The 26,617-nt window shown below is 33.1% G+C and overlaps 3 protein-coding genes, 1 non-coding gene and 1 pseudogene across 4 annotated transcripts; 4 read left to right on the top strand and 1 right to left on the bottom strand.

Annotated features, from left to right (window-relative positions):
* Nucleotides 1-396: 396 nt before the first annotated feature.
* Nucleotides 397-4,404, top strand: LOC120086579 (blue-light photoreceptor PHR2). Its single transcript, XM_039043306.1, has 4 exons — nt 397-1,519; nt 2,580-2,809; nt 2,948-3,019; nt 3,966-4,404. Exons 1-4 carry the CDS (start codon nt 548-550, stop codon nt 4,045-4,047), a joined length of 1,356 nt encoding a protein of 451 aa, XP_038899234.1. The 5' UTR covers nt 397-547; the 3' UTR covers nt 4,048-4,404.
* A 1,748-nt stretch (nt 4,405-6,152) lies between these two features.
* LOC120087422 lies at nt 6,153-6,278 on the top strand (annotated as a pseudogene).
* An 8,647-nt stretch (nt 6,279-14,925) lies between these two features.
* LOC120087389 lies at nt 14,926-15,121 on the top strand. Its single transcript, XR_005484525.1, has one exon. It is a non-coding gene; the product is annotated as a U2 spliceosomal RNA (small nuclear RNA).
* Nucleotides 15,122-17,945: 2,824 nt separating this feature from the next.
* LOC120085075 (60S ribosomal protein L22-2-like) lies at nt 17,946-19,345 on the bottom strand. The gene is made up of 2 exons (XM_039040925.1): nt 19,023-19,345; nt 17,946-18,322 (listed from the first exon to the last, which is right to left on the bottom strand). Exons 1-2 carry the CDS (start codon nt 19,256-19,258, stop codon nt 18,178-18,180), a joined length of 381 nt encoding a protein of 126 aa, XP_038896853.1. The 5' UTR covers nt 19,259-19,345; the 3' UTR covers nt 17,946-18,177.
* Nucleotides 19,346-21,842: 2,497 nt separating this feature from the next.
* On the top strand, nt 21,843-26,026 carry LOC120085025 (outer envelope pore protein 16-4, chloroplastic). Its single transcript, XM_039040844.1, has 7 exons — nt 21,843-21,997; nt 22,083-22,134; nt 22,231-22,262; nt 22,369-22,402; nt 22,521-22,588; nt 25,341-25,504; nt 25,608-26,026. Exons 1-6 carry the CDS (start codon nt 21,926-21,928, stop codon nt 25,473-25,475), a joined length of 393 nt encoding a protein of 130 aa, XP_038896772.1. The 5' UTR covers nt 21,843-21,925; the 3' UTR covers nt 25,476-25,504; nt 25,608-26,026.
* Nucleotides 26,027-26,617: the final 591 nt, after the last annotated feature.

Genomic DNA, 26,617 nt, shown 5'->3' with positions numbered 1-26,617 from the left:
AAAAAAACCAAATGGTTATCAAACAAAACCTGGTATTTTTTAATATAAAATTTGAAAACATATTCACATATTATATTTCTTTGCATGAAAATTATTGTTATTATTTAACTAATTTCAGTAAAAAAAACAACTTCGAGAAACTAAATTTAATATTATTATATGAATTAAAATTGAATAGTTAAAAATATATGGACTAAAATTGAACCAATTACAACAACAAAAATGATATTTAAGTTTTAATCATAATTAACCATAATATTTTTTTAAACTAAACTATAAACTATATATTAGTGCGACAACCAATGTTCACCAACGGTTGGTAGGCGCAGCCGTATAGTTTAGAATTTAGATCATAACAAATATTTATTTACAATATTATTAAAAAAAATATCCCCAAAAAGAGCTGTGCTTTTTGGACATAACATTTCCGCTTTCTAATCCTCACTCCACCAACTCCCTCAAATTCCCTCACGACCAGCGAGCGAAGCAAAATTCTTTGAAACCTCCTCAAAATCTTATCTTCATTCCAATCTTTGAAGCTTCAATCATGGATCCCAACTCCCAAATCCTCGAAAATTCTGAACCCAATTCATCGGACGACCAATCTCCGGCCGTTCCAGTTCGCTCGCCGCCCCTCGCCCTCGCTTCTCTCACTTTATCTCTGTCAACGGCCATTCCCTCCAATTTTCTCGTCCAACCCAAATTTTCTGGGTTGTTTTCTCGGCAACCAAACAAAGATGAAGTTCCCACTCAAGCTTCTTCTCTTTCTCGCTTACCCATTTCCTGTTCTTCTCTCTGTCCCCCAAAAATCTCTCTCAAATCCACCATTGCTGCCAACCCACTTCAAATCCCTCTCTCTTTAGGCCCTCGCCGCCCCTCAGAGCCTTCCAATGGTGCTGGAATTCGTCGAGCTACCATCGTTTGGTTCCGTAACGATCTACGCATCCACGATAACGAATGCCTAAACTCTGCTCATAACGATTCTATGTCTGTCTTGCCTGTTTACTGTTTCGATCCGAGAGATTACGGCAAATCGTCGTCTGGTTTCGATAAAACTGGACCGTTCCGAGCTGCATTTGTGATTGAATCTGTCTCGGATTTGCGGAAGAATCTCCAGGCGAGGGGTTCTAATCTCGTTGTTCGAATTGGGAAACCTGAAACTGTTCTTGTTGAATTGGCCAAGGAAATTGGAGCTGATGCAGTTCATGCTCACTACGAGGTTTCACACGATGAAATGGAGACGGAGGAGAGGATTGAAAGTGCGATGAAGGAGGAGAATGTTGAGGTTAAGTACTTTTGGGGAAGCACTTTGTATCACATCGATGATTTGCCGTTTAAAATGGAGGATATGCCGTCCAGTCATGGTGCCTTTAGAGAGAAAGTTCAAGGGTTAAGTGTGAGGAAGACGATTGAAGCTTTGGATAAGATGAAGGGGTTGCCTTCTCGTGGTGATGTGGAGCCTGGGGACATTCCTTCTTTATCTGATTTGGGTCTTAACCAACCTGTGGCTATGTCTAAGGTCTGTTCTTGTTCTTCATTGCTGCTTGAATTTCGTTTTGTTTTGTTTCTTTGGCTGAAGATGAGGATTGTTCTGCTGTTGTGTTCAATTTGGTAATCTTGTTACTGGCAGGAGAAGTTAATTTCAACTAATGCTTGATGATTGGATAAGTTTATCTAATTGCTAATTTCGACCCGGAAGCTCATGGTTTTGAACTTGTATTTGAGTTCCCTACCCTTCTGTTCTGAGATGTTTGGGTTGGTAAAATGAGAAGAACATAACATAAACTCATTTAATATCTGGTTTTTTTACTCAAAATGTTTCATTGTGATTGTCTTTCTGGGTTTTGGTTGGCATTTGGTTGCATGTTAGGATTGAGAGAGCTATCTCTCTCCTAAAGCCCCTCAATGGAAACTACCAAAATCCTTCACACCTTCTATCCCTAACACCGGTGCTAATTACCACTCTGCTCGTAGTAATATCATACTACACCCATATACTCCTAACTAGTACTCTCACAGATTGGCTTTCGACAGCAATTTTGGCTATGACTTCTTGTTTGATAGTAGCTTACAACATTTGAATTCTGCAAGAGGCATTGGATAATGAGTTACAAGAAAATTCTTTAGCTTTCTACTAGTTATTGGATGCAATGTCGATTATCTTGTCGGAGTCATAGTGGCAAAGGGGAACTAACATTGGGAAAAAAAAAATTCAACGTGATTGTTATGTGCGCAAGACCAACTCAAAATCTGCTGGTTGAATCAAGTGGAAATGGTGCTCTCTTGTAGATGTAATAGTGTTTCTGTATGCCTTTGCATATTATTGCCTTTTGTAGGACTATGAGTTGTTCAGGATTTTTGTGCTGCAAATTGATGTTCTAGATTGAAATTTGAAACCTTCTCAAGTTTTCATGAGTTGAAAAGATTTCTAGAATTTTTTCGTCCTTGCTGCAGGTGCATTTTGAAATAAATCATTTGGTTACAACATAAAACAGACGCTTTGTGACATTCAATATATATCTTGAGAGTATTCTCTACTTTTCTTGAAATATCACAACATTGTTAATTTCATCATACAGGAAGGATGGCTAGCTCCCAATACTTCTCAAGTGGGAGGGGAGACTGAAGCACTTCATAGGCTTCAAAAATATGCAGCTGAGTGCCGAGCCCAACCACCAAAGGCGACAAAGAACGGCGTCCAGAGTAGCATCTATGGTGCTACCTTTTCCAACAAAATTTCTCCATGGCTAACCATGGGTTGTATTTCACCTCGATCGGTGTTTGATGAATTAAATAAAACTGTTTCCAGGTGTATATCGACGCCCAACCTGTTTGTCTTCTTTTTCAGACTACATTGCCTATCCAGAGTTCTTAAAGAAACACATTAATCATTGAGAAAATCTTCTTACGTGGGGGAACCTTTTTTTTTTTTTTTTTTTGTTAACAGGAAGAATGATGGTGGCAATGGCACTGGAACAAACTGGCTGATGTTTGAGTTATTATGGAGGGATTTCTTCAGGTAATGCCAAAACATATGCATCTCAATTTGTTCTGGATTTTATGGATTAACTCACTGGATATTGTTTGTTCCAACTCAAGTTAGGAATCTAAGCGAGTCGGAGTCATTTTAAGAAAAATTATACACCCATGCCAGAACCAATAATATTTTCGAAGATAGAACGAACCAAAACATTCCGACAAAAAAAACCCATCCAAATTGAATTGAGTAACTATCTTTTTGTTTCTTATACTTGATAGAAATCAGACCAATTGACAAGAATGTTTGATTGAATTAACTTGATTTAGTGAGTTTTATTGGTTTTCGTAGTTTCAACTTGAACCCTAAGTAGAGTTGCTTTCTAAAACTTAATTAGATAAGGGGGTTGTTTATCCTCTTCTTTTCCCTCGGTTTCATCTTGATCTTTATACATGTTTGTATTAAAAGTATAGGCCTCAAAGTTTTTAGATTTTGAAAATTAAGCTTACAAATACTATTCTATCTATGAGATATTCTCAAAACTAAAAAAAGGTTCGTTTAACATTTGATCTAGACTTCAAGTGTTTCTTAAAAAAATGTGAAGTAATGTTTAACATAACAAAGAAACTTGTAGATGAAAGTAAGTTTAATTTCAAGAACCAAAAGTAAAAAATCAAATGATTACTAAATAAGAATGTGATTTAAAAAAGAATTGCTTTTGTTTTTTAAATTTGACTAAAAAATGTTTTGTTAATAAAGATGATATTCACAGTAAGGACATTGAAAGGAAATAAACGTAAATTTTAAAAATAGAAAAACTAAAAATGAAGTTGTTATCAAACAGAGTTTTAGGTGTGTCTGAATTCAAATGTTTCACTCAATTCTAAGTACACCATATTGATAATACTTGATAGGTTTATTGGTAAAGTCTAAATACCCTTATGCTTAGATCACTATATTAATGCACTCAATTCTTGGTCTACTGCAGATTCATTACCAAGAAATACAATTCAACAAAGAAACAGCCCAATCCTTCTCCAGCCACAGCTTGCACTGGCGCCCTTGCTTAGGGAGAGCTGGAAAGCAGGCATATCCTCATGTTGTAGGCATTTCTTGATCTTTGGAATTACCGTAAGTTGCCCTCGTAAACGTTGTTTATTTTTTGTACCAATTTCACGTCTACCGAGCCTCGTCTCGTTTGCTTAGAAGACCTCGCCTAGCTCTACAAATAAACCGGTCGAACATCTTAAATTTTGCCCCCAGAGAGAAAGAAGAAGAGAGAGAGAGGTATTCATTTTCCTACTATGTTTTCTGTTCTAAACACATAAAACCTCAGTTCTGCCTATTGCATGGTGTGAAATTGTAGGTTAATTTCTGTTGTATTCAACTGGTTGATTTCAATAGTTGGGATGGGCTGTTCATGTCAATTTTTGTTCTGATTCTTTTTACACTTTCCCATTAAACCGTGCCCTCTGTTTACTAGAGGAGAATGAATTCAGTACGTAGGTTGGAGATTTAAACTTCAGACCTTTTGGTTAACTATATTAGCTATATTTTTTAGATTTACAAAAATTAGCTTTGAATTGAAATTTATGTGTTACGATTAGTTTTGTTACTTAGAAATAAGAATCTACTATTAAAATAGGTAATATGAGAACTAGAGGTGGGACTAGCAAATTGAAACAAAAATTCTAAATTAGTTTTATTTTCCATCTTGTATGAACTAAAGTTTTCAATTTGATATTATATCAAACGTTTGTAATTAGAGTTAGAGTTCAACTACGAGTTAATTGACATGTACTCTTTCTTTAAAGTTGAAGGTTTGATCTTCTATTTAAAAGATTTTATGAAAGTAGATTTATGGTAATCAAAGAGCTGACATAGAAACAACGTGTTGGTTGAGATATCAAATAATTATATATTCTTTTTTGGTTCATGTTTAATGGTTTTTGAACTTTAAATAGTATCTAATAAGTTTCTATATTTGACAATCACATGGTTTTAATAGAGTTGACTTTAAAAATGTGTAATAGATATTGAATTATACTTGATAATCACATGGTTTTTTTGTCTTATTTAAAAAATTAAACTTATAAATACTGCTTTCACTTATTAATTTATTTGTTTTATTATTTACTTTTTATGAATGTTTGAAAATTCAACCCAAATTTTGAAAATTAAAAAAAAAAAAAACTAATGAAATTGGAATGAGAATTCAAATCCTAAAGTTAATAGGTTAAAACTATTATTTTATTAAATTTTAAAAATTAAATTGTTACAAATTTAAAAGTACATGTACGAAATCATTACTAACAAAAGTTTAAAGACTAAATTATTATTTCTTTCTAACCTTTATAATTCTTTAAAAAAAATGTTAAAAATCATTTTAGTTCCTAAACTTTCATAAAAGTAACAATTTAGTTCATGAACTTTTGTTTGTAATGATTAGTATTTAAACTTTCAATTTTGTAACAATTTAGTTCTTATAGTTTATACTTTCGAATTTATAACAATTTGGTTCCTATTACAAAAATTATTGTTAAGATTTAATGAGATTTTTTATATAAAGAATTCGATCAACTAATGACTCGATATTTTTATAAAATACAAAGTCTATATCATAAAATAATAAAACTTGACGTCAAAATTTGATGAGTTTTTTACGTGAGGGATTAAATTGTTACAAATTTCAAAACATGAAGATTAAATTGTTATATAATAAAGTTTAAGGACTAAATTGTTACAAACCTGAAAGTACATGGAGTAAATTGTTAACCGCTAAAGTTTAGGAATTAACTTGTTACTTTCACAAAAATTTAAGGATTAAAAGTGATTTTTTTTAATTAAAAAAAAAGTAATTTGAGAGAGGATTGTGAAATGGAAAAGAAAGAATATGAAATAAGATTTCCAAAGGCGAAGTCATTTGAATCTGTAAAAAAGAGTTTTACTCTTCTAAAATTACTCTGAGAATGGTTAATTTCAAACGTCCCTTTTACAGTTTTGTCAGCCACTGTTTGATTATTAAATAATATGTAAAGGACTTTAGAGAACAAAATTGGAATGTCGTATGTGTGAAGGAAAGAAACTTTCCAGGGATTTGTCCCACATCGAATAATTGTTTGAAATTGAAGAGATAAGGTGAGTATAAAAGCGGTGGTGTAAGGCATTGAATTGCATTCCTTTTTCGGCATTTTGGCTAAGATTAAATGTATTATCTGCTCACATCAGTTTATATTTAATACGTGGGCCATCGGCCGGTAAGATAGTAAATTTATTTTTCAAGGGGGAAGGTCCACCACAATAGCTTGAATGTAGGAAAGTTGGAGTGCAGGTCTTTGTTATATTGAATTTACCCAAAAAAGTTTGTTCTGTTTCGAGAAAGGAACACATAACTGCCTACGTTGTTTGGTAAATATGGGAATGCTCTAGTTGCCTTTAAATCATCTTCCCTAATTTTTTTTAACTTAACAATTTAAATAAATATATTATGATAATAACTTTTCATACTAATATATTTTGTTATACATATTTTCAAATTTTAATTGATTCATTTTTATCAGATTTTTTTTCTAAATTTTATCAAATAATTTAAGAATAAATAAAATTATACAATTTTAAATAAATTAATTATTCATATAATAAATAATTAAAATAATATAACTGGTTAGTTATAGTCCTTTTCTAATTTAAAATTAAAATTTAGAAAATTAAAATTTATCCAATACTATTTTAGTTTTTACAAGTCTAGAGTGGTCGTCATAGGGAGAATCTTTTCAGAGTGAGGTGGTAGTAGGTGTGATTGCCTCTGAAGATGGCCATTGGGCATGGTCATTAGAGCATGTCTAATGATAATTTTTGTTGGAGCTGTTAGTCAGTGAGAGAGAAAAAGGAAAAGACGAAGAACAAGTTCTTCGATGAACTTCAATATTATTGAATTTGATAGAATCGAATTATTTAACCAAATTCATGACGAGTTGGTGGGACAAACACCAAGACCCAGCTCCACTCAACCCAAAACACCCCTAACGTTTTCCAATATAATGAACATATTAAATAAGAGAGAATTTAGAATTCTCATATGTTTAGTTGAAGAAAGATCTTTTTCTAAATGTCAAGATGTTATTCTGTAATATTATTAATTCTAACAAGTCAATATAAGATTATTTTAGCGTAATTCTTATTATTTAACCATTGTTCAACAAACATTTATTTTCCCTTTTATTGTTTATTTTTGGATAACTAAAAAGATAATTTAAAAGAAGTTAGAAGTCTTTTTGGAAGAATGTTTTTAAGTAAAACACTTCTACTCTGTTTGAAAATAAAATAATTTAAATTTCAGATTTTAAAGAAATAGAAATATAAGTTTTTAAGTACGTTCGGAATCCAATAGTTTTATGCAAATCATATTTGTTTGAATGCTTGGAAAAAAGAAAAAGAAAATGGTTGTTTTACTAGTGTACTCTTAATTACAATTATGTATACTTTTTTTAAAAAAAATAAAAAATAAACATAAAATCTTAACATTTGTAGCCCTTTGGCTCCCTCTTTCTTTCCTCACTTCTTTTTAATTTGTTTTTTTCACAAAAAAAAAAAACAATTTAGACAGATTTTGTTTTATCAAAATAGAATTTCAAATCATACAAAGATTTCAAATTCTAATAAATCAAACATAGGAGTGCAATAGGAAATCAAAAAACCAATAAACCAATTCCGAGCGTAACTCAACTGACACAGTGTTTGTCTAAAAAAACAAATAGAAAGAACTCAAAGACAAAGTCAATCAAAATGAAGAGCAGAATCTACCCATTCAGGGTGATCTTCAAGCCACACAACAAAATGTCGATATATATGGGCACAAGAAGCTAGATCATGAGCAACTGAGTTATACTGATGATTTGCCCAAAGAAACTCAAGGATAGAACCACTCATATGGATCTACCGAATCGCATCAATGAAAGTTTGAACATCATTCACATATCTCACCTTCCCAATTAGAAGATTCCAAATGATTTTAGAGTCAGTTTTGACCCATACAGAGGGAAAATGTCAACCTCAAGAGCCTTGGATATACCATGAAACATGGTGATAGCCTCAACAAGTTTTACAGGACCTAACACCTAACAAGGACAAGTGACTCTCCAATGCAAGCATGACTTGTAAACTCATAAACTCAATTTACTAGTTAATTATGCTTAGGTCCTCTTAATTGTGTATTTAATGTCATTGTAAGTCTATGTTTATGATAATTGTAATGTTTGTAATAATATGATGTGTAAAAGCATGTATGTAATGTTGAGGGAGAAGAAAATTTCTAAGTGTTAAAGGATGTCCCTCGGACATTTTGAAGGTAGATAATATTCTAAGTATGAAGTGTGAGCTCTTGGGTGGATTGTAAAGTGGTTCACACTTAGAAGGAAAATGAAAGGTCCATGCGACAAAGTCATGTCAATGTATGTGGCCAACCCTTCCAAAACGCTATGCGACGAAGTATTTAAGGAAGGAAAACTATGCCAAATAACCCATGAAGTATGTGGAAAGTCATGAATGAAGTTAAGTTAGTTGTCGAGTTTGATGTTTAGCTGAGGCTAGTGAGAGAAGTATGCGACCAACTTCACCTAAGGTGGAGAAGGCTAGTATAGGCGGTATGCAAATAGCTAAGTTGCCTAGACAAGCACTCCAAAGGCTAAGGCAGAATGCTTGGATGGTCGCAAGAGAATCATAGGTCGTGGACAGATGCGACGATGGACCACTCAGTTGATATGAAGAGGTGTGTTGAGGAAGTAAAGATTAACTACATAAGGTGTGCTAAGAACACCTAAGACGAGGCGATGCTATAATCAATGATGGGGCACAAGTGATCGCAAGTTCTATGCGATGAAAATTAAGTTAAGCATTCGGCTTGATCACCAATTAGTAGGCTAAGTGGCAACCTTAGAGATTCTAAGTTAAGGATTAGCATGCCAGGTGGTGATTAGTTAAGATTATCTCACATGCAAGCTCAAGTATAAACATGGTTTGCAAAGAAGAAATTAGTTTTGCCAAATTTTGTTTACACCTAAGAAGAAGTGTGAGTACTTATGAAGCTTTAGTGCTAAGGGATTGTTGAACAAACTTGAAGGAACTTGAAGTTTTCTAGCCAAATCCAGAGGATTTAATGCTCAGATTCTAAGTAAGCATGTTAAGAAGTTTTGGAAGAAATTTAGTTAATTGATGGCTGGAATTAGAATTATAAGGTTTAAAAGATTGGGAATTTGAAATGATGTTATGGATGAATAAGTAAGCAGCTGCATAGGAAGAGCAAGAAAGTATCTGACTTGCCAAGATATGCAATAACACGCATAGGCGTGAAGTAAGGATGTGGAGGTTGATCGATGTATAGACAAAGAAGTGTGTCCTCGTGTCCATTAAGCACCCAATAAAAAGGGTAGCCAGTCTTTAGCCAAGAGAGAGGTAAAATGGCTAAGTATAAGTGATGCGGTGAACTCAGTCATGATGTGATAAGATTTGTGTATGCGATAATGATAAGTTAAGTACTATGTTAATCTCAAAAGGGAACTAATGGTATTAACCAAGGGATCTCTTCTTATTACAGGACAAACGCAAGTAGGAGAAACTTACAGACCCCTTGGATAAGTAGTTTAAGACAGTGAGTGACAAGTTTTTACAATGTTTTCCTATGCTAGTTTTTATGAATGAAATTCAATGCATAGGTAGTTCATAGGAAGTTTTATATCATGATTTTCTCAACGCATGCCTTAAAATGAGTATTGATCGCATGATCCATGTTTTTTAATGATGAAGTTATTTATGAGTTCAACATGTGTTTTCTATAAGCCTATGCCCATGTTTTGTAAGCATACTTGATGTTACAAGCCACACTATGCGATGATATACAATTTATGAAGTATAATCAGCTCAAATGAGTATTATGTTTTATGTTCATTAAATATTTTCAATGTTTGCGCCTTATATGAATCATCCTCCAATGTAGGTACCGAAAATATGGTAAGGTATCTAGATTTCAGTTATATTAGGGATCCTTGACACCGAAGGTATGGTAAGGTGGTCAGGACTCAATCCAGCTCTATGTGCACGTATGACTTATATTATTGAAGTTGATGGGACCAAGCAAAAGGGCTCTCTCTCAACTTAGGCTAGGAGATGATTGAGCAAAAGGGCTCTCACTCCGAACTGGGCTAGCATAGTAGGGATTGAACAAAGAGGCTCTCCCCCATGTTCAGACAGTAGAGTAGTGGCATTTTACAGTATGATACGAATAAACTTTATTTCAAGATTTTTATTTGATTTGATTTTATGTTTTTTAGTTATATTTTCTACACCCTGATTTTGAACATGTAAATGTTTATGAAAACATGTTTATGTTATTTATGAACGAAAGTATGATATCCTAAATAGTCACTCACTGAATATTTTAATCGCGTTTTTAAATGTTTTCCTCCTCAGGTAGTGGTCAACTTCCCGAAGCCGAGTAGATCTACCAGTAAGTCACTATTTAGGATTCTTTAGGAAGTTGAAGCTTAGGTGGTTCATCGTGTCTGTTTAATTTTGAGTTTGTCTATACATATCATAGGTTCATGGTAGGATTTTGAATTAAAAGTTGTAAATATAAACGTTTAATATTGTTATGGAAATTCTCTACATGGTAGCACCTGAGTTAATAAGTTAGTGTGGAAGTTATGCATATATTGAGTATAAGATATAAACTGTATATCAGATTAACAAGTGTTCAGGAAGGATTACAGGAGTATGTTGGGCAGTAGTTGTCATAAGAGGGCTGACAATTGTTTCTTTACATCTCTTCTCGGATTAAGAAAGTAATTTGGGAAGGGGTGTGATATGACTTCACCATTTTTATCACAAACAATGCTGCCAATATCCACATTCCCATTTAGATAGACGCATTGGAATTCATCTTGAATGAGCCAAACGGAGGGGTTAACCAAGGGATTCCTCTGTAGTGATCATAGGAGCCTGAGCCCTCCATGCAATATTTAGACATGGATGTCTATCAAAATCTTCCAACAAGGACACTGCCCATTGAATAAGAACGAACTGAGGAAAGATATGGTCATCGAACACCAGTAGATTGTGCATGTGCCAAATAAATAAGGTAATGAGGATGAAAAGGCAAATATCCAACAGGCTCAACAACTCATAGGCCCTACAAAAGAGAAAAACAACATCCGGTTAAAGAATATCAGTAAGAGGAAGACAAAGAGACCAATGGGCCCAAATATGTTGTTGGGTTTTATGTTCTAAAACTCGCAGTTTGTAGATGTTAAACATATTCTATTATCAATAAAAGATGTTATTCAACATTTCTTCAATAAAGTATTGAATCTATTAATTGCATTTATAAAGTCTAAATCCAATAAACTAAGATCCATGGCCCTTATATAAATACGTGAACTTTATGTAGAGACATAAAGATGGATCAAGTTCGAGTAAATAGTCAAAACGGTCTATAGTACATGATTAAGGTTGAGTACCTTATTCTGGTAACACTATTGGATGTGTCCTACTCTGTATCTGTTACAAGTTGTTGTAAAGATATTACAAACGAAATGATCCAGATTCGTTCATGTATTGACATGAAGAGTGAGGTCATCTTATGCAATGAGTTTGCATAAGACTAGACCAAAAAATAAGTCACTCTTACTTTATAATGCTATTTACTATTTAAGACTAACTATTTCGCGTAGATGATCTAGGTAGCTCGATCTTAATCCTGAGTTAACTATGAACTCCTGTTTATTCGGGATTATCCTTAGATTTGCATAGGTGAGGGTTGGCTTAACAGCGCCGACTCAATAAGCCTTCCATTTCAGGGATAAAACTGGGTAGATAGATGGGGAATTAGGGTGGAAGCCGAAATTCACGCCTACCCAATTTAGGGATAGGAGAAAGGTTATTCTCTTAAATACTGAATCCATATCTTGAATAAGGGGCCTAACCCTCTCACTGGCTCGAGAAGGATTTGGTTTAGTGATTGGATCATAAATCAATTGTTCGTTAGAGGAGCAGTTGGAACTTAAGGAACAAGTTATAATGTCGAGAATAAAACAACACATTGACCCAGTCGGTATTACGAACAACCTGTGAAGGGTCGACTTACTAGTTATGATTATATTGTGTGGACACAAATATATCTATAGTGAGGAGAGTATAACTATCGAGCTATAGTAGTGTGACTCGATAATTAACGAATATTGATTAATTTGGTCTAAAGAGTTTAGCCAATTAATCTTAATCGTTGGAGCTCATGATTTGTAGGTCTATAAAGTCCCTCTACTAGCTCGTAAAACATACACCTTGAATTATTAAGTTGAGTGAATTTGGAATGAAATCAATTTGAATTGTTCAAATTGAATTTCAATTTGAAATTAGGGTTTTGAGTTTGAATTAGTTCAAAATCAAATTAGGGTTTGCTTAATTATATTCGATATAATTAACGTTTAATTTGTTGAAATTAGACAAAATTAGAGAGTTCATAATATTTAAATATTTATTTAGATATTAATTACATGAATAGGATTCATGTTTAAAATTAGGTGTGTGATTAATTTAATATTTGATATAAATTATTCTTTAATTAATTAAATATGTTTAATTGATTTTTTCGATTTCAATTTAATTTGAGAAATTGAATTTTGATAATTTAAATTTAATTAATTATGAATTAATAAATTAAATTTTGGTTGATTTTTGAAACCAATTAAAATTTGAATTTGAAAAATGGAAAAATAACAAAGTGGGGTTTTCCCACTTTCACCTCCAAGCATGAGGTATTTTTCATGCACAATCATACCAAATTTCCACCTCAATTGTTGAAGGGGTTGCTGGCATTGAAATTTCAGAGATTGCTTACATGCTGCTGAAGTATAAAACACCTTCAATTTGTTGAGAGGAAGGTGATAGACTGAGAATTGAAGGCTGGGAAAAGCTTTCTGGTTCATCTTCTTCTTTCTCTTCAAACTCACAAAAACACTTATCAAATTCACTCAAATTTGAGTTCCACCACTCAAGTTCAAGACTGAGAATAGTAGAGAAGGTCTCTTGGTGGTTTACTACCGATTTGGAGATTGGTTTGAAGTGAATAGCAGCTTGGAATTGGAAGATTTCATTTAAGGTAAGTTCTATTTCAAACCCTCTTGTGAAAGTATGCTTTTAGAACTCAAATTAAATGTAATTAGAGTGCTTATTGATTTTGTTTGCTTCTGTTGCGTGCTTGTATATTCCTTCATATGTTTCATTCGTTTACACTCCCAAAAAGCATGAATGCTTGATTCAAAAGCCTTATGACATAAAAGACACCCTCCACTAGTGATAGTTGTACAATAAGCTAAAGAGTTGCATGTCGGAAGAAAGTTTAGACACGCACGCCATATAATAATTTTTGTTTTATGAGGGATAGAGAGAGCCCAACGATTTCTAGAATTTCTCCATATCACAAGTTAATGAAGACGATGCACCCACTGTTAAGGCTAAAACCAATTTGTACCTACTCTTTACAAAGTAAAATCTTTTTTCATCGTAGTGCCAAAAGAATTTATTCGTGCAAGGTAAAAAGCAAAGGGGTATGTTTTTTATGATTACAACATCATTCAAACATAATAACTCATAAATCAGTTCATAATTCCATTGCCCATTACAAATAAGATCATCCACCAAAGACACAGATAGGGGCCCACGCAAAGATAAAAGCTTGAAAATTGATTATTTAGGAACCCATTGATCAATTCATCGTCCCCAATTCTCCAATGCCCTCCTTTAAGAGTCAGCTCCTGCCCCTATAATATGATGCGCCAAGTATAGGAGGGACGATTACCTAGTCCTACAAGGAGAAAAGAAGAATTTGGAAAGTACTTAACCTTTAACGTCCGAGCCACAAGGGATTGTTCTCTTTCCATGATACGCCAGATGTTTTGCCAGCAATGTTTGATTGATTAGGTGGATGTCATGGAAACCCAATCCACCTTTCTCCTTAGGATAGGTCATGTGTTTCCAACTAACCCAATGAGTTTTGTTACCTTTATCAGAACCATTCCACTAAAAATTTTCCATAATTTGATTTAGCTCATTATAAACCTCCCAAAGACAGTTTAAATCAATACATAATGTATGGTAGAATAGCTTGGGCCACCCCTTTTATGAACACTTATTTGCTAGCTTTTGAGAACAGATGGCCATTCCACCCCAGCAGACCTTTATGCACTTTATTTTTAATATAAGACAATGATACATGCTTATTCTTAGATAATGACAAGGGGACACCTGAATACTTTTTATGGTTATGGACCATTTTGATTTGAGCTAATTGAAAATAGCAGTCTTCTTGGCAGCAAGAATATGAGAGTCAAAGGCAATAGCTGACTTATCGTAGTTGATAACCTGCCCTGAGGCTTTCTTATGAACATCTAGGATACGAGCGATCTCTTGAGATGCAAGGATTGTAGCCTTAATGAAAACAAGGTTATCATCTAAAGAAAAAAAAAATCTCAAACCAAATTCATCTAGTGATTTTGTTTGATTTTTCAATAAGATAATGAATTGTCATTTAGAAAGTTGATTCTTTTAGTTTGACTGAATCTTTTAATTTAAAAACCATAATAAACCGAAATAATAAACTTATCTTCTTGAACCACACATTAAATTTAGAGTTACCTTACAAATTTCTCTAATCTATTCTGAATCATATTTTCACCATGATTATTTTCATTTTTTTTTTTTTTCCTTAGACAAGCTTTGAAATCCTATCAAATTATTAAAGCACATTACATAAATTTGAATGCATCCATATGTAAACTTTACATAAAATACTATGGCTGATTTATAGAAACCTCAGGGATTTGTCCCACATCGATTATTTTGAGGAAGGTGGAGAGAGAAGGTGAGTATAAAATCGGTGGTGTAAGGCTTTGAAAAGCATACCTTTCTCGGCCTTTTGGCTAAGATCAAGTGTAGTATCTGTTCTTATCAGTTTAATATCTGATACGTGGGCCATCGGCCCACATGATATTAAATTTATTTTTCAAGGGTGAAGGTCCACCACAATAGCTTGCTATTGGGCCCTTCGAGCGTCGCCCATGCGTTGCACTATTGCTTGGGCCTGGCGCGCCCCTCCAAATTTAGTTTGTAAAATTTCTTATTTTATGTGATGTAAGTCAATTGAGGCTAAATACGATATGCCATTATTCAGTTTCTATTAGTTAACTGAGTTGAATTGTATTGGCTTGTGACTGTGGCAAGATTTGTTATTATTTTTAAATTAAAAGAATTGTTGAGAGTTTTTCTTCTACTCAAAATTAAGAATTGTAAATGAACATATTTAAGGCGTATTAGAAAAAGGAATTGACTAAAAAAACTTGAAATTTTATAGGTTGGTTTTTTCAATTAGATCTTTTTCTACTCATATTTAAGAAATGTAAATAAAAAAACAAATAAGTTTAATTATAAGAAAATTTGGATTTTTAGCCAATTCCATCGTTTTAGAATCAAGGGTTCTAAGCTTAGAACATTTAAAATTGAAATTAACAAAATTAAACTGACTAAATAGAATTTAAATTGATATTGGGTAAAAAAATCAAATTAATTTAAGGGAAAATGGAAATTTTGATGGTGAATATATTTTTTAAAATATGTGGTAAATTCAAGCTCTTTGGAGACATTGACCAAATTTCTGGTAAGGTTTCTTTCAATGAGTTTTTTTTTTTTAAAGAAAAAACTTAAACCAATTTCAACTTTCATTAAATTTAAACTCAGTGTAAGTGTTTTTATATAAAAATAAATAAATAAAATATTTGCCATTCTTAGTTTTGAGTTGAAAAATTCTCACAAATTTTCTGGAGTTGAATTTATAGGAAAATTTTCAATTATGGGAAATCCTAAGGAGTTCTTTTTCCAAATTAAAAATAAAACAAATCTATCACAAATATGAGCAGAAACTTTGCCAAAAACATGGAGACAAATAAAATAGAACACTAAAGTTTAAGTTTAAAAAATAGGTATGAAAATTGTGTCAAGTAAAGGTGAAATTGAAGACATCTTTGAAGACATTTGAAAGAGAGATAAAAATAGACAAAATGTTATTTTTATGATGTGGACCCCTTCACTAATAATTTAAAAAGTGGTTAGAATAAGGTTTTTTTTTTTTTTTTTAATGTTTGTTTTGAAAGACGATTTTAACCCTTTTCCATTTATATCCAAGTGAACAATTTTTAAGAAATACATGAAGGTTTAAAGACCTAGAACTGTATAAATTTTTTGGATGGTTAAAAGATTTTTTTTAAGGGATGGTGTTTGCCAACTTTTAAAGAAAGATTACATATTAAAACTCATGCAATTTTCTTTTGAAACAAAGCTCTTTCAAAAAATAAATTAAAATAAATAAATAAAAGCACTCTCAATAATCAAAAGAGGTCAAAAGAGAGCGATTTTTTTAAATTAACTTACGTAAAAGTAATCATTTCTTCCCTAAATTTTTAAAACTAACGTTTTGATTCATGTATTTTAGGATTAGTAACAATTTAGTCCTATTATAAGTTATCAACTTGTCTCTCCTTTCTTTGTTAATTAAGGCCTATTTTAGTAATCATTTCTTTTTTTTTTTTTGAAAATTAAACGTATAAATAATACTTCCACTTCCAAATGTTTTCCTTAGTTATATAGTTTTTACAAATGAATTAATAAACCAAGCCAAATTTTGAAAATTTAAAAAACTAGCTTTTAATTTTTAATTTAATTTTTATTTTTAGAATTTGGTTAAGAATTCAATCATTAAAAATGCAGATTAAGAAATAAAATCTAAATACAAAACAAAACGAAATGGCTAGTAAACTCCCGTGAAGATTTGAAGAGTTGGACAACTTCTTTTCATGAAATTAGTTTTCCAGTGTGTGGAGTTCCAACAGAAAAAATAATATATCATGGAGGATTAGAAGATCCAGTCTTCAAGTCTTGAAATTTGTCAGCATTTTGAGTAATTCGGCATGGGAAAGTTGGTTGGCGGAGTGAAAATAAAACTCATTTCCACCTACTCTTTTCAAACCAAGAGAGCAAAGTCTGCATTGGCGTTTTGACCCAAATTCTTCGAGAAATTCGGATCAAATCTCAAAAGCCTCTCTGTAAATTTGTACTTAACTGAAAATCCCCTTTTTTGGAACTACGAATTTTTTAGATTCAAAATGTGAGGATGAAATGAGGAAAAACTCTGCTTGCTTGTGGTAGGAGTTAGTAATTTCCTCTCCACTTGCCTAGTTCTTAAACCCCTTTCCGATCGAATTTTATCTCGATATTCTCTCAGATGTATGCAAGATCATTGCGGAGACGAGGGTGGCGCAATTTCACTCACTTGGAAACAAAAGTCGGGCAAGAAATTTGTTAAAACTCTTCAAAACTTTGTCATCAGATGTCAAACCTAGTCTGAGACAAATTGTGGACGAAGCAGTAAAAAATCCTAGTGAAGAAAAAAGACTGGCAAGTTGACAAGAAAATTTACTGAAAAGATTAGATTATTGTCAATCTTAAAGTATAGGGACCAAATAACTACTAAAAAACAACAATTAGCCAATTTTCTTCCAAAAGTACCTAAACAATGTCTCATCATTCAAAAGTGAGACAAATATAGATATAGTATAGAGCTGCCTACAGACAGGAGTCTGCTACAGACTAACCAGAGTCCATCCACCAAATTATCTCGGATGAACCTGAAATAATTCTTTTAAAATTAAAAAAAGGGATCTTCATTAAGGTTACTAAAAGTTTCATTAAGGATATGACCTTCATTGAAGTAATTATTAGGGTTGCAAACTGGCTCTTCCCCAAACACTACTAAACAGTTTCAACTTCCACAGAAGAATATGCCAATATCAATTCATCCAACCAAATACAGATTACAATATCATCACTTTGCTAAGACGACAACAACACTCTCAGAGTAAGAAAAGTATTTTCAAAACCAACCAAAAGAAAGGAGCTACGTGAGCAAAATTTATAGATATTAAAACTTCAGAAATAAACAAGAGTTGCATCATCTCATAACTCATAGAAACCTTGCTATATTCTATATAGAAAACTTCAAGCAGGTATGGAAATATGATTTCAACAACGTTTAATATGAGAAAGACCGCTACAACTAATCCTACTGAAAACAATGCTTCCAAAATATAAGGATTTTAACCTCAATCTTCCTCCTCGCCCTCGTTCTCGGCAATGTTGAAGTATCTTAATTCATAGACGTTGCGGTCCTTGTTCGAAGCAATAACTCGAAGCCAATCTCTAACGTTGTGTTTCTTCAAATACTTCTTAGTCAAGTATTTGAGATACCTGGGATTCAACAGAGAAGACAATCAACAAAGTCAACTGGGAGTTTACAGGCGTGCTTTCCAACAAAACAATCATAATTTTAAAGAGCAAGATCGCCTTCTTCTTTCAAAACTCACACATGTATTTCTAAGTTCATCCATAACATGGAACCATAAAAGGAGAAGAATGGATACATAAAGTGTTACAACTACAAGAGGTGGCTGATTGAGAAATTAATAAGCAGACAAGTAACATCCTTAACGAGTCCCTCTATTACAATAAATCAGATATGTATTCCAAATAAAATTCCCCGAATAAAGACGTAGCGTTAACACACCCAACAACACGAGATACCCAAAGCTTATGGATTTAAGAACTTCACAAAATGAGAAAATAAAAATGACCCAGAAATCAGAGAGCACACGAAATCAACAACCCGGAGAGGAAGAACTAGTATGAGATAAATGAGTACTTCTTGATGAAGAAACTTCTCCGTTTACACTATATCATGGCTGAAAACTCAGATCAATTGGTGGAATATATCCCAATAATGTTCATGAATTCCACAATCCAATACAATATGCAACAAATTTCCAACAAAACAAAGAAAACAAAGATCAATCCGGAGCATTCCAATGCGTATTCCCAACCAAATCAACAAGCGCACGAACAAAACTCATCCAGAAAATAGAAGTACTACCAGATACAAAACAATGGCTACCTCTTGGAGAAATTGCTATCGGAGTTGACGGTGATCTTGTTCTTGTCCCGAGTGACGGTAACGGAGTCGCCAAGTGCCCCAGCTTTGCCGCCGACCTTGATCCTCTCGAGAAGAAACTTCTCCAACGAGGCGATGTCCATGATCTTGTCCTCAACTGGCTTCGCACAATCGATGACGAAGGTCACGCCCTTCTTCTTCCCCTTCGGGCCACCGGATGCGGCTGCTCCACGGCTCATTTTTGCTTCCGCTCTGCAACTTGTTGCTCTAACTTCCTGCAGAGATGTATAGAACAATCGGCGCTGATTTTAGGGTTTTGAGTTGATGTTTCAAAGCACGAAGGATATATGCTTTCTTTAAGCAGAAATGACCCATTTAATTTCGAATTTGTTAAAGTATCCTCTTTTTTCAATGACCCATTTTAATTTTAAATTGTATAACTAATACATCCAGATATATATGAATAGAAATGTCCACGGAGCGGGGCGCAATGGGGTCGGGGATGCCATTCCCCATCCCGCTCCCCATTGCATTCCACATCCTGTGAAAATTTCCCGATACTTTTTTTTTTGTAAAAAAACTAATTAATTTAAATAACTAATGTGAGCAAAATTTAATTAAATAATTAACTTTATCATTAAATTGTTTATTATAAATAGTTTTATATGACAATTTGAATTTAAAGATAAATTACTCAAATTTTGGCCTAAAAAAGCTAATTAATTTTTTTAGTAGAAATAAATAAATATAAATCAAATTATTCACGTATATAATTTATATTTAAACATTCAATCTAAACACATTCATTATGTCTCCCAATAAATACTCAAATTTGAAATTTAAATGTAATAATTATATAATAATAATAACAACATAACATTAAATAACTATATTAAAAAATAAGTAAAAGCTAATCGAGGCGGGGACGAGAAACGGGGTGGGGTCGGGGCCGGGGAATGCATTCCCTGTCCCCGTCCCCGTTTAGCTCATGGGAAATTTTTTTTCCTTCATTCTCCACGGGGAATCCTCGTCCCCGTGGGGAAATTGAGCATCTACATATATGAATTTACACAAGTGGTAGAATTGTTTTTATTTTTGTTTTCAAATCTATATTCTATTAAGGTTATATATTGAAACTAATTGAATTACGTATAAATTGGCTTGTTTTTATTGTTGATGTTAATTTGTTGTCTTATCCACCAACCGAGTTAGGTAATGATGTAAATCTCCGTCTATTACTTAAAACTTTAATTGGTTATTAAAGTGTATCGAAGACGATTAGAAAAAGTTTGATTTCTATCATTTGCATGTTCTCTAATATTGTTTTGTCATTCGAAAAGTTAGCAATAAAAAATAATTGATCTCGACTTGTTTTTATATAATGATGCACATGCTTTCATTGTTGTTTTGGATTATTTTTATTTTACTTTTCGTATTTATTAGTGTTTAGGTTAGCTTGCACACCTATGAATTGTTTTCATTGAATAATTGTTTGACCCTATTGCATTTGGTTGTCAATAAAAATTGTAGGATAACAAATCTTTAGTAGATGGTCATCATCACTTTAACAATTTATCTCTGAGTACTCTATTATTTGTTGTTTTTTTCAAGTTTGACAACTGTGACGGTGGGAGATAAAGTCATCAACTTTTTGCTATGGTAATTAAATCATCATTCTCTAAACTTTGTTAGGATCGACATCTTATTATTATTATCATTTTGTATCCTAAACACATTAATAGTAAATCAACTCGACTCAAAGTAGAGCAAATGAGATGTATGATTGAGCGACGTGTACCTTGGATCAAATGTTACCAAGGACTTTCCCAGTGTAAACTTTGATTATCAATGTAAAATGAGGAAAAACATTTATGGGCGTGTTTGGAGGTGGGAGTTAAGTGAGTGGGGTGAAATTACAGATTACACACCTGATTTGGTTCAAAGAGTTAACTCATAATGCACTTCATAAATTATTAGCATCAATGTTAATGACTCATTAACTCTTAATAGGCCCACAACTAAATAAATTGTTGAGATTAAACAACTCCATTCCTCATTTCAAACGCTTATAATGATTTGTCTACACAAATTAAAAATGTACAATAGCAAATATCTATTCAAGTAAAATAAATTACAACGTCCATTCATCCACATCGTACATTAAAAATGATTGGACTATGCTTATAATATAACAATTTTAAGAATTAGGTGTATGTCCATTATGTAAAAATATATATACACGATATAATTTTAATATTTCTTCAAAAATGGGACTACTTGTTGTTTGTTGTTAAATTACATTAGTTAAAGAAAGAGAAAATAATGAAGAAAGGTTTATTGTTACTCCTAAATTTCAAACATTATATTAGTTATCATTATGAGCTTTCAATTTCAATACATTCGACCGTAGGTTTAGTCAAATATTACAATAACCATCATTTTTCACAAATTTATTTACTAATTAAGTGGGTGTTTGAAATAACTATTCAAGTGTTTAGTTTTAAAAATAAAATATTTAAAAAATGATATTTTTTATCACCATTTAAAATAGCTTTTAAAATATATTCAAAGTTGATTTTAAACTATTTTTATCACAAGATTTTGATTTTTTTTTTTTTTTTTTGTATATATATATATATATATATAACTTTCATTGAAAGCATATGAGAACATTTCTTTTAACAAATTTTTAAGCGAAAGATGGGGTAAAGTTGTCACATTTTTTTTTAGTTAAAAGTTAAATGTTTATGTTAAAAATCATACAATCGAACAAATTTTGGGGTGGAGATGCATTTTTTCACAACGAAAGAAAAAGGGTTAAAAAAGTTTCAAAACGACGTAGTATAGTTGGTACTTGGAAGAGAGCTCTCTGCATATGGGTCCTGAAGGAGATTGCGAATTGAAAGATGGAAGAAGAACTAAACGGCGTCGTTCCATGTTCTTCCCTCGCCGTCGAATCCACCATTCGTGTCGGAACGGTAAACTTCACGAACAATTTCTCAACCTATAATTCGATTTTCTTTCATTTCTCCCTCTGAATCGCCTTTCCCTCTTCATCTTCAGGCCGGCGCTCTATGGGGTTTGTGTATGGGGCCGTACAATTCTCGTAAAAATGGTAATCTGAAGCTCAAATTTCGAAAATATATCTCATCAGTTGTTTCTTCTATTGCAATTCATCTTCTATACTTAATTCGCTTTCTCACTTATACAGGCCTCAGTGGCGTCGGCCATGCTGCTTTTGTGGTACCATATACTTGCTATTTTGCTTTGATTTTCTATTATTTGATTATGTTGTTGCATTGTGGCGTTTATCCGATTTGAAATTGATTCTTTGTGAACTATTTTGCAGGCAAAGTCTGTTGGAAAATACGGCTTTCAATGTGGTAATGGTCGATTGTTTTAGTCTTTTGGCCGTTATAGATTGTTGAACTGTGTTTATGGCTGATTTTTTTGCTTGGTTTTGTTCTAGTCGAAGAAATAGCTAAATATTTTGGGTTTTAGGACTTGTTGCTGGAACTTTTACTCTGACTCACTGTGGGATTCAAAGATATAGAAGGAAGAATGATTGGGTTAGTCACATTTATGAAATGATTCATTTTCACATTTATCATATGTTTGAATGTATTCCACTGTGAAGGTTGCCTAGCTGCATTCCCAGAACTTGACCTCCCTTATTTCGTTGTGCATTAGATGATTAACCCAAAAAATGCATCCCTGCTTTTGAGTGAATAGTATCTCAAGAAAAGACAATTGTTAATGGGTGTGGTAGAATCATTATACTTCAAATTGTTCCAATCTAAAGCCACATCATTGGAAAGGCTCACGTGTTTATCTTAGAACCTATAGGTTCTTATCCAAAATAATCTTAGAACCTACAGGTTCTTATCCCAAAAAATCTTAGAACCTACAGGCTACCAATTAATATATGTCTATACCCTTATAATTTATTAGATAACTATGAGTTCCACCCCAAAATCAAATGATAATGAGAGGAGTAACTCATGTATCTTATAAATATTGTGATGTTTTTTCATCCTTTTGATATGGGATCCTCAACATGCCTATCAAGATGGTGTTTCTTTGAGTTTACCATTGATGGGTCAAATCCTAATTCTTGGATTGAAATCATTTCCAAAACCAATAGCAGTGGAAGGAGTAACTCATATATCTTATAAAGATTGTGAAATCTCTTTATCTTTTCGATGTGGGATCCTTAACATGATAAGCTTTGTATTGTTATACTTGCACCCTAATCATGGTACGAGTCTCATCTTTCCAGTTACTTTCGAAATATATAAAGATTGTGAAATCTCTTTATCTTTTCGATGTGGCATCACAGTCTGCTCAGATGAGCCCGACTCATCGTCACCCGGGATTCCCCCCCCCCCCCTTTTTACCAAGCTTCCAATGCTCGTAACATCTTCTACTCCAACGTTTCCCCTAACGCTTCCATTCTGGCTACCATTGACTGCTCTGTTATTTGCTACATTTCCATAAACCGTTGGTCCATCCTAGTCTCCGTCCTTACCTGCAATAAGGTTAGTTGTTCCTCTAGAGTAGACATTCTTGCTTCCCTTTTCTTCACCATTCCCCAAGGAGCAATGACTCTGGTACCAAAATGATAGAACTCGACTTATGTATTTACTATTTTGGCTAAATTGCCAAGGAAGTCGAGACTTTCCTCTTGTACACCTGCTCACTGAGCATCCACAAGATTACAATCAAGATGCCTTAGCTCACCACCCCTCCTTCCCTTCTTAAATACCCGAATTGGTAACTAACCCAATTTTCTGTGGGCCCACAAGATCCACATTCTCTAACTAATTTTATTCCTTCACCCATTACCCTTTGTTTCTTCATTTACATTTGCTTCCTTTCCCATACCTCTCTTATTTCGTTTCCTCTCATATCTCTTAATGATTGGGGGTCTATCAAATCTCTCCATTTTAACCAGGTTTTGAGTGAAGGTCACCTAGCTTTAGCAGTTTTCACTACCTGACTACCTTTTTGTGGGAAAAATGGGTGAGTGGAAATATAAAGGTATCCAAAAGTATTCACAACACTACCACGGGTTTGGATCCACTCATTTTAAAATGATTTACTTTTCTAAAATATAATTTAATTCCTTGAACCATAAAGGGACAATCTAGTGTTTATAGAATTTATCATGTTAGAAGTGTCTTAAAGTTTTCTTTATTAGTTTTATAGTTACATTGATAGAAATGCTATCAGGATGTTATTAGAGTAATAAGGATATATTAGTAAATTTGTTAGGGGGTTTGTTATTCTTGTTGGTTATAAGATACGGGAGAGGGAAATGAAGAAGATAGACATTATTGTGGTGAGTGAATTAGCGTTTGAGAGAGATCTCAAGAGGGTAGCGTCCAAGTTCCTCTAATTACTTGGTTTATTTTATAAGTTTCTTTACCTTTTTACTACAATACATTGTGGTTCTGTTTCGCTTCCTATCATACATGTCTTTATTTTGGTTAAAAAGATCTAAGATCAATAAAATGCACATTTTAAAACTTGATGTAGAAATCCCGTGTGTTATATGTGATTGGCTTTCACACAATTCTGTTGCTGCAATTGTCGGCAGGAGAAAGAACTGACCTTTTAACTTGGAATTGTTAGTGTAACTCTCGGTAGATGAAATCTCAACTGTATCTGGAATTTGAGAACCATTCATGTAGACTTGTATTTACATTGAGAATTTATTGTTGCTTAATGTATCTTCTTAAAAAAGAATCAATTGCTGCTTAATATATTGAGACTTGTTCTAACAAAATGTATTGAAACTTGCGTGACATACTGAAACTATTTCCTGTTCTACAAAAATATTCTGGGACTTGCAGTTTTCTTTGGTGTGTTGAGAGGGTTTGATCCCAGCTAGGTTTTATGTTTTGTTGTGGGCATTTGCATCTTTAGATTTTTTAAATTATTCGTTAGGCCTGTACTTTTTTGGACTGGAGCCTTTTCTTGTAGGTTAGTTCTGGTTGGCATATTTGCTTGCCTTTTTTCCCCCTCTTGTATACATTTTCTCTCAATGAAAGTTTGAGTTTCCTGATTAAAAAAACTTAGTTATTGCATATCTTATAGTCAATACCTCTTGCTTGGCTTACAACTATTAGGATATCAGATATGCATTGTCTTTATGTTTACTGAACAGTTTTTTTTCTTGTTTCCATCTTCGATACATTTCATATTTCCTCCCTCATTCGATTGATTATTACAATGCCAGAAATACCAACTTGTCCAACGACCAAGTTAACAGCAACTTTAGGAAATATATTTTTACAGCTCCTTTTTTCCATTTGGCAGTTGAATGGTTTGATTGCGGGTGCGGTCGCAGGAGCAGTGATTGCTACAAGGACTAGAAGTTGGTCGCAGGTAGTTGGGATGACTGCTCTTGTCTCTGCCTTCAGTGCTGCTGCTGAATATTCGAGATCACTTTAGAATACCTCTTGTAGGAACAAAACCGTGAGGTACCCAGCATTTAATCCATTTTCAGAACTTCCACTTGTGAATGACATGCTACATACTATTACAAAATATTCTTCTATATGATAATGTAATCTAACTGTCCAGGATAAATTCAGCAAGTGTCCTCTCATTATTCAACAAAAATTGTTTGGTGTGTCCCCAAAGGTTGGTCCGTATCCGTCGAAGGAGGGACCGAACCTCGTTATGTCGACTGGATTTGATCTTCGCAATTGCGGCTAACTTCTGGGGAGTTAAAGCCGGAAATGATGGAAAGTAACTCCTTTTGATGTATAACAGCTCTAAGTGACTGCTATATCAGAAGATGAAACATCATATGCAAAGTAGCTGATGTTCCCTTTCTTTCTTTAGTTTTACTTCTATCATTCTGTCTCAATTAACTCCTCTTTCTGAGAATCAGATCTATAATTTCTATAAGCTTCGAGTTTGATTGTGTTTTTTCTGAAGTAAACTCATAAGTTTTCATTGATTCGTTGAGAAGTTACCTGATGGAAAATACCTATCAAGTTTTTCTTCCAAAATTACTCTAGAATGTTTATTTCAGATATATTTTTGGAAACCAGATAATTTGTTTGTTTGTTTTTTTTAAAAATTATACCCTCCAATTTGCAGGTGTATCAATTAGACTCGGAAAAAGGCCAAATGGGTAAGGGATCATGGATTTAATATCATTCGGGTTTCCACCCAAATATTGTAGGGTCGGTCGGGTATTTCGTGAGATTAGTTGAGGTGTGTGTAAGTTTCACGGATATTAAAAAAAAAAAACTAATAATAACAACAATTTAAATTCAAACTTTTCCAAGTGACTCAATTTAGACACATGATAGTAATTTATAACTATATTTATCTGATTTTATTTAAATCAACTCAAAATTACTTAAATAATATANTTTAGTTCTTTCATGTGGCCAACATGGCCTTCCTCCCTAATCCTCACTTTCACAATTGTACTAAAAAAATAGATTCTTAGACTTCATATACTCTTTCACTTAAGATTGAAGTTCAAATATGTGTACTCAACTTGTTCTAAAAAATAGATTAATTAGAGAATATGAAATTTACCAATATTGATGAAAATCATTACCAAAGTCCGAAAT

Source organism: Benincasa hispida, chromosome 9 (genome assembly GCF_009727055.1).
Source record: "Benincasa hispida cultivar B227 chromosome 9, ASM972705v1, whole genome shotgun sequence".
NCBI lineage: Eukaryota > Viridiplantae > Streptophyta > Magnoliopsida > Cucurbitales > Cucurbitaceae > Benincasa > Benincasa hispida.
Note: the sequence above shows the minus strand (reverse complement) of the source record. Positions and strands in the feature narration are given on the sequence as shown.

Coding starts and splice junctions, on each gene's coding strand:
- LOC120086579 (XM_039043306.1), top strand. CDS start 548: ATGGATCCCAACTCCCAAATCCTCGAAAATTCTGAACCCAATTCATCG. Junction 2,810..2,947: donor TTAAATAAAACTGTTTCCAG/GTGTATATCGAC, acceptor TTTTGTTAACAG/GAAGAATGATGGTGGCAATG. Junction 3,020..3,965: donor TTATGGAGGGATTTCTTCAG/GTAATGCCAAAA, acceptor GGTCTACTGCAG/ATTCATTACCAAGAAATACA.
- LOC120085075 (XM_039040925.1), bottom strand. CDS start 19,258: ATGAGCCGTGGAGCAGCCGCATCCGGTGGCCCGAAGGGGAAGAAGAAG. Junction 18,323..19,022: donor GATAGCAATTTCTCCAAGAG/GTAGCCATTGTT, acceptor GTTGAATCCCAG/GTATCTCAAATACTTGACTA.
- LOC120085025 (XM_039040844.1), top strand. CDS start 21,926: ATGGAAGAAGAACTAAACGGCGTCGTTCCATGTTCTTCCCTCGCCGTC. Junction 22,135..22,230: donor GTACAATTCTCGTAAAAATG/GTAATCTGAAGC, acceptor TCACTTATACAG/GCCTCAGTGGCGTCGGCCAT. Junction 22,263..22,368: donor TCGGCCATGCTGCTTTTGTG/GTACCATATACT, acceptor ACTATTTTGCAG/GCAAAGTCTGTTGGAAAATA.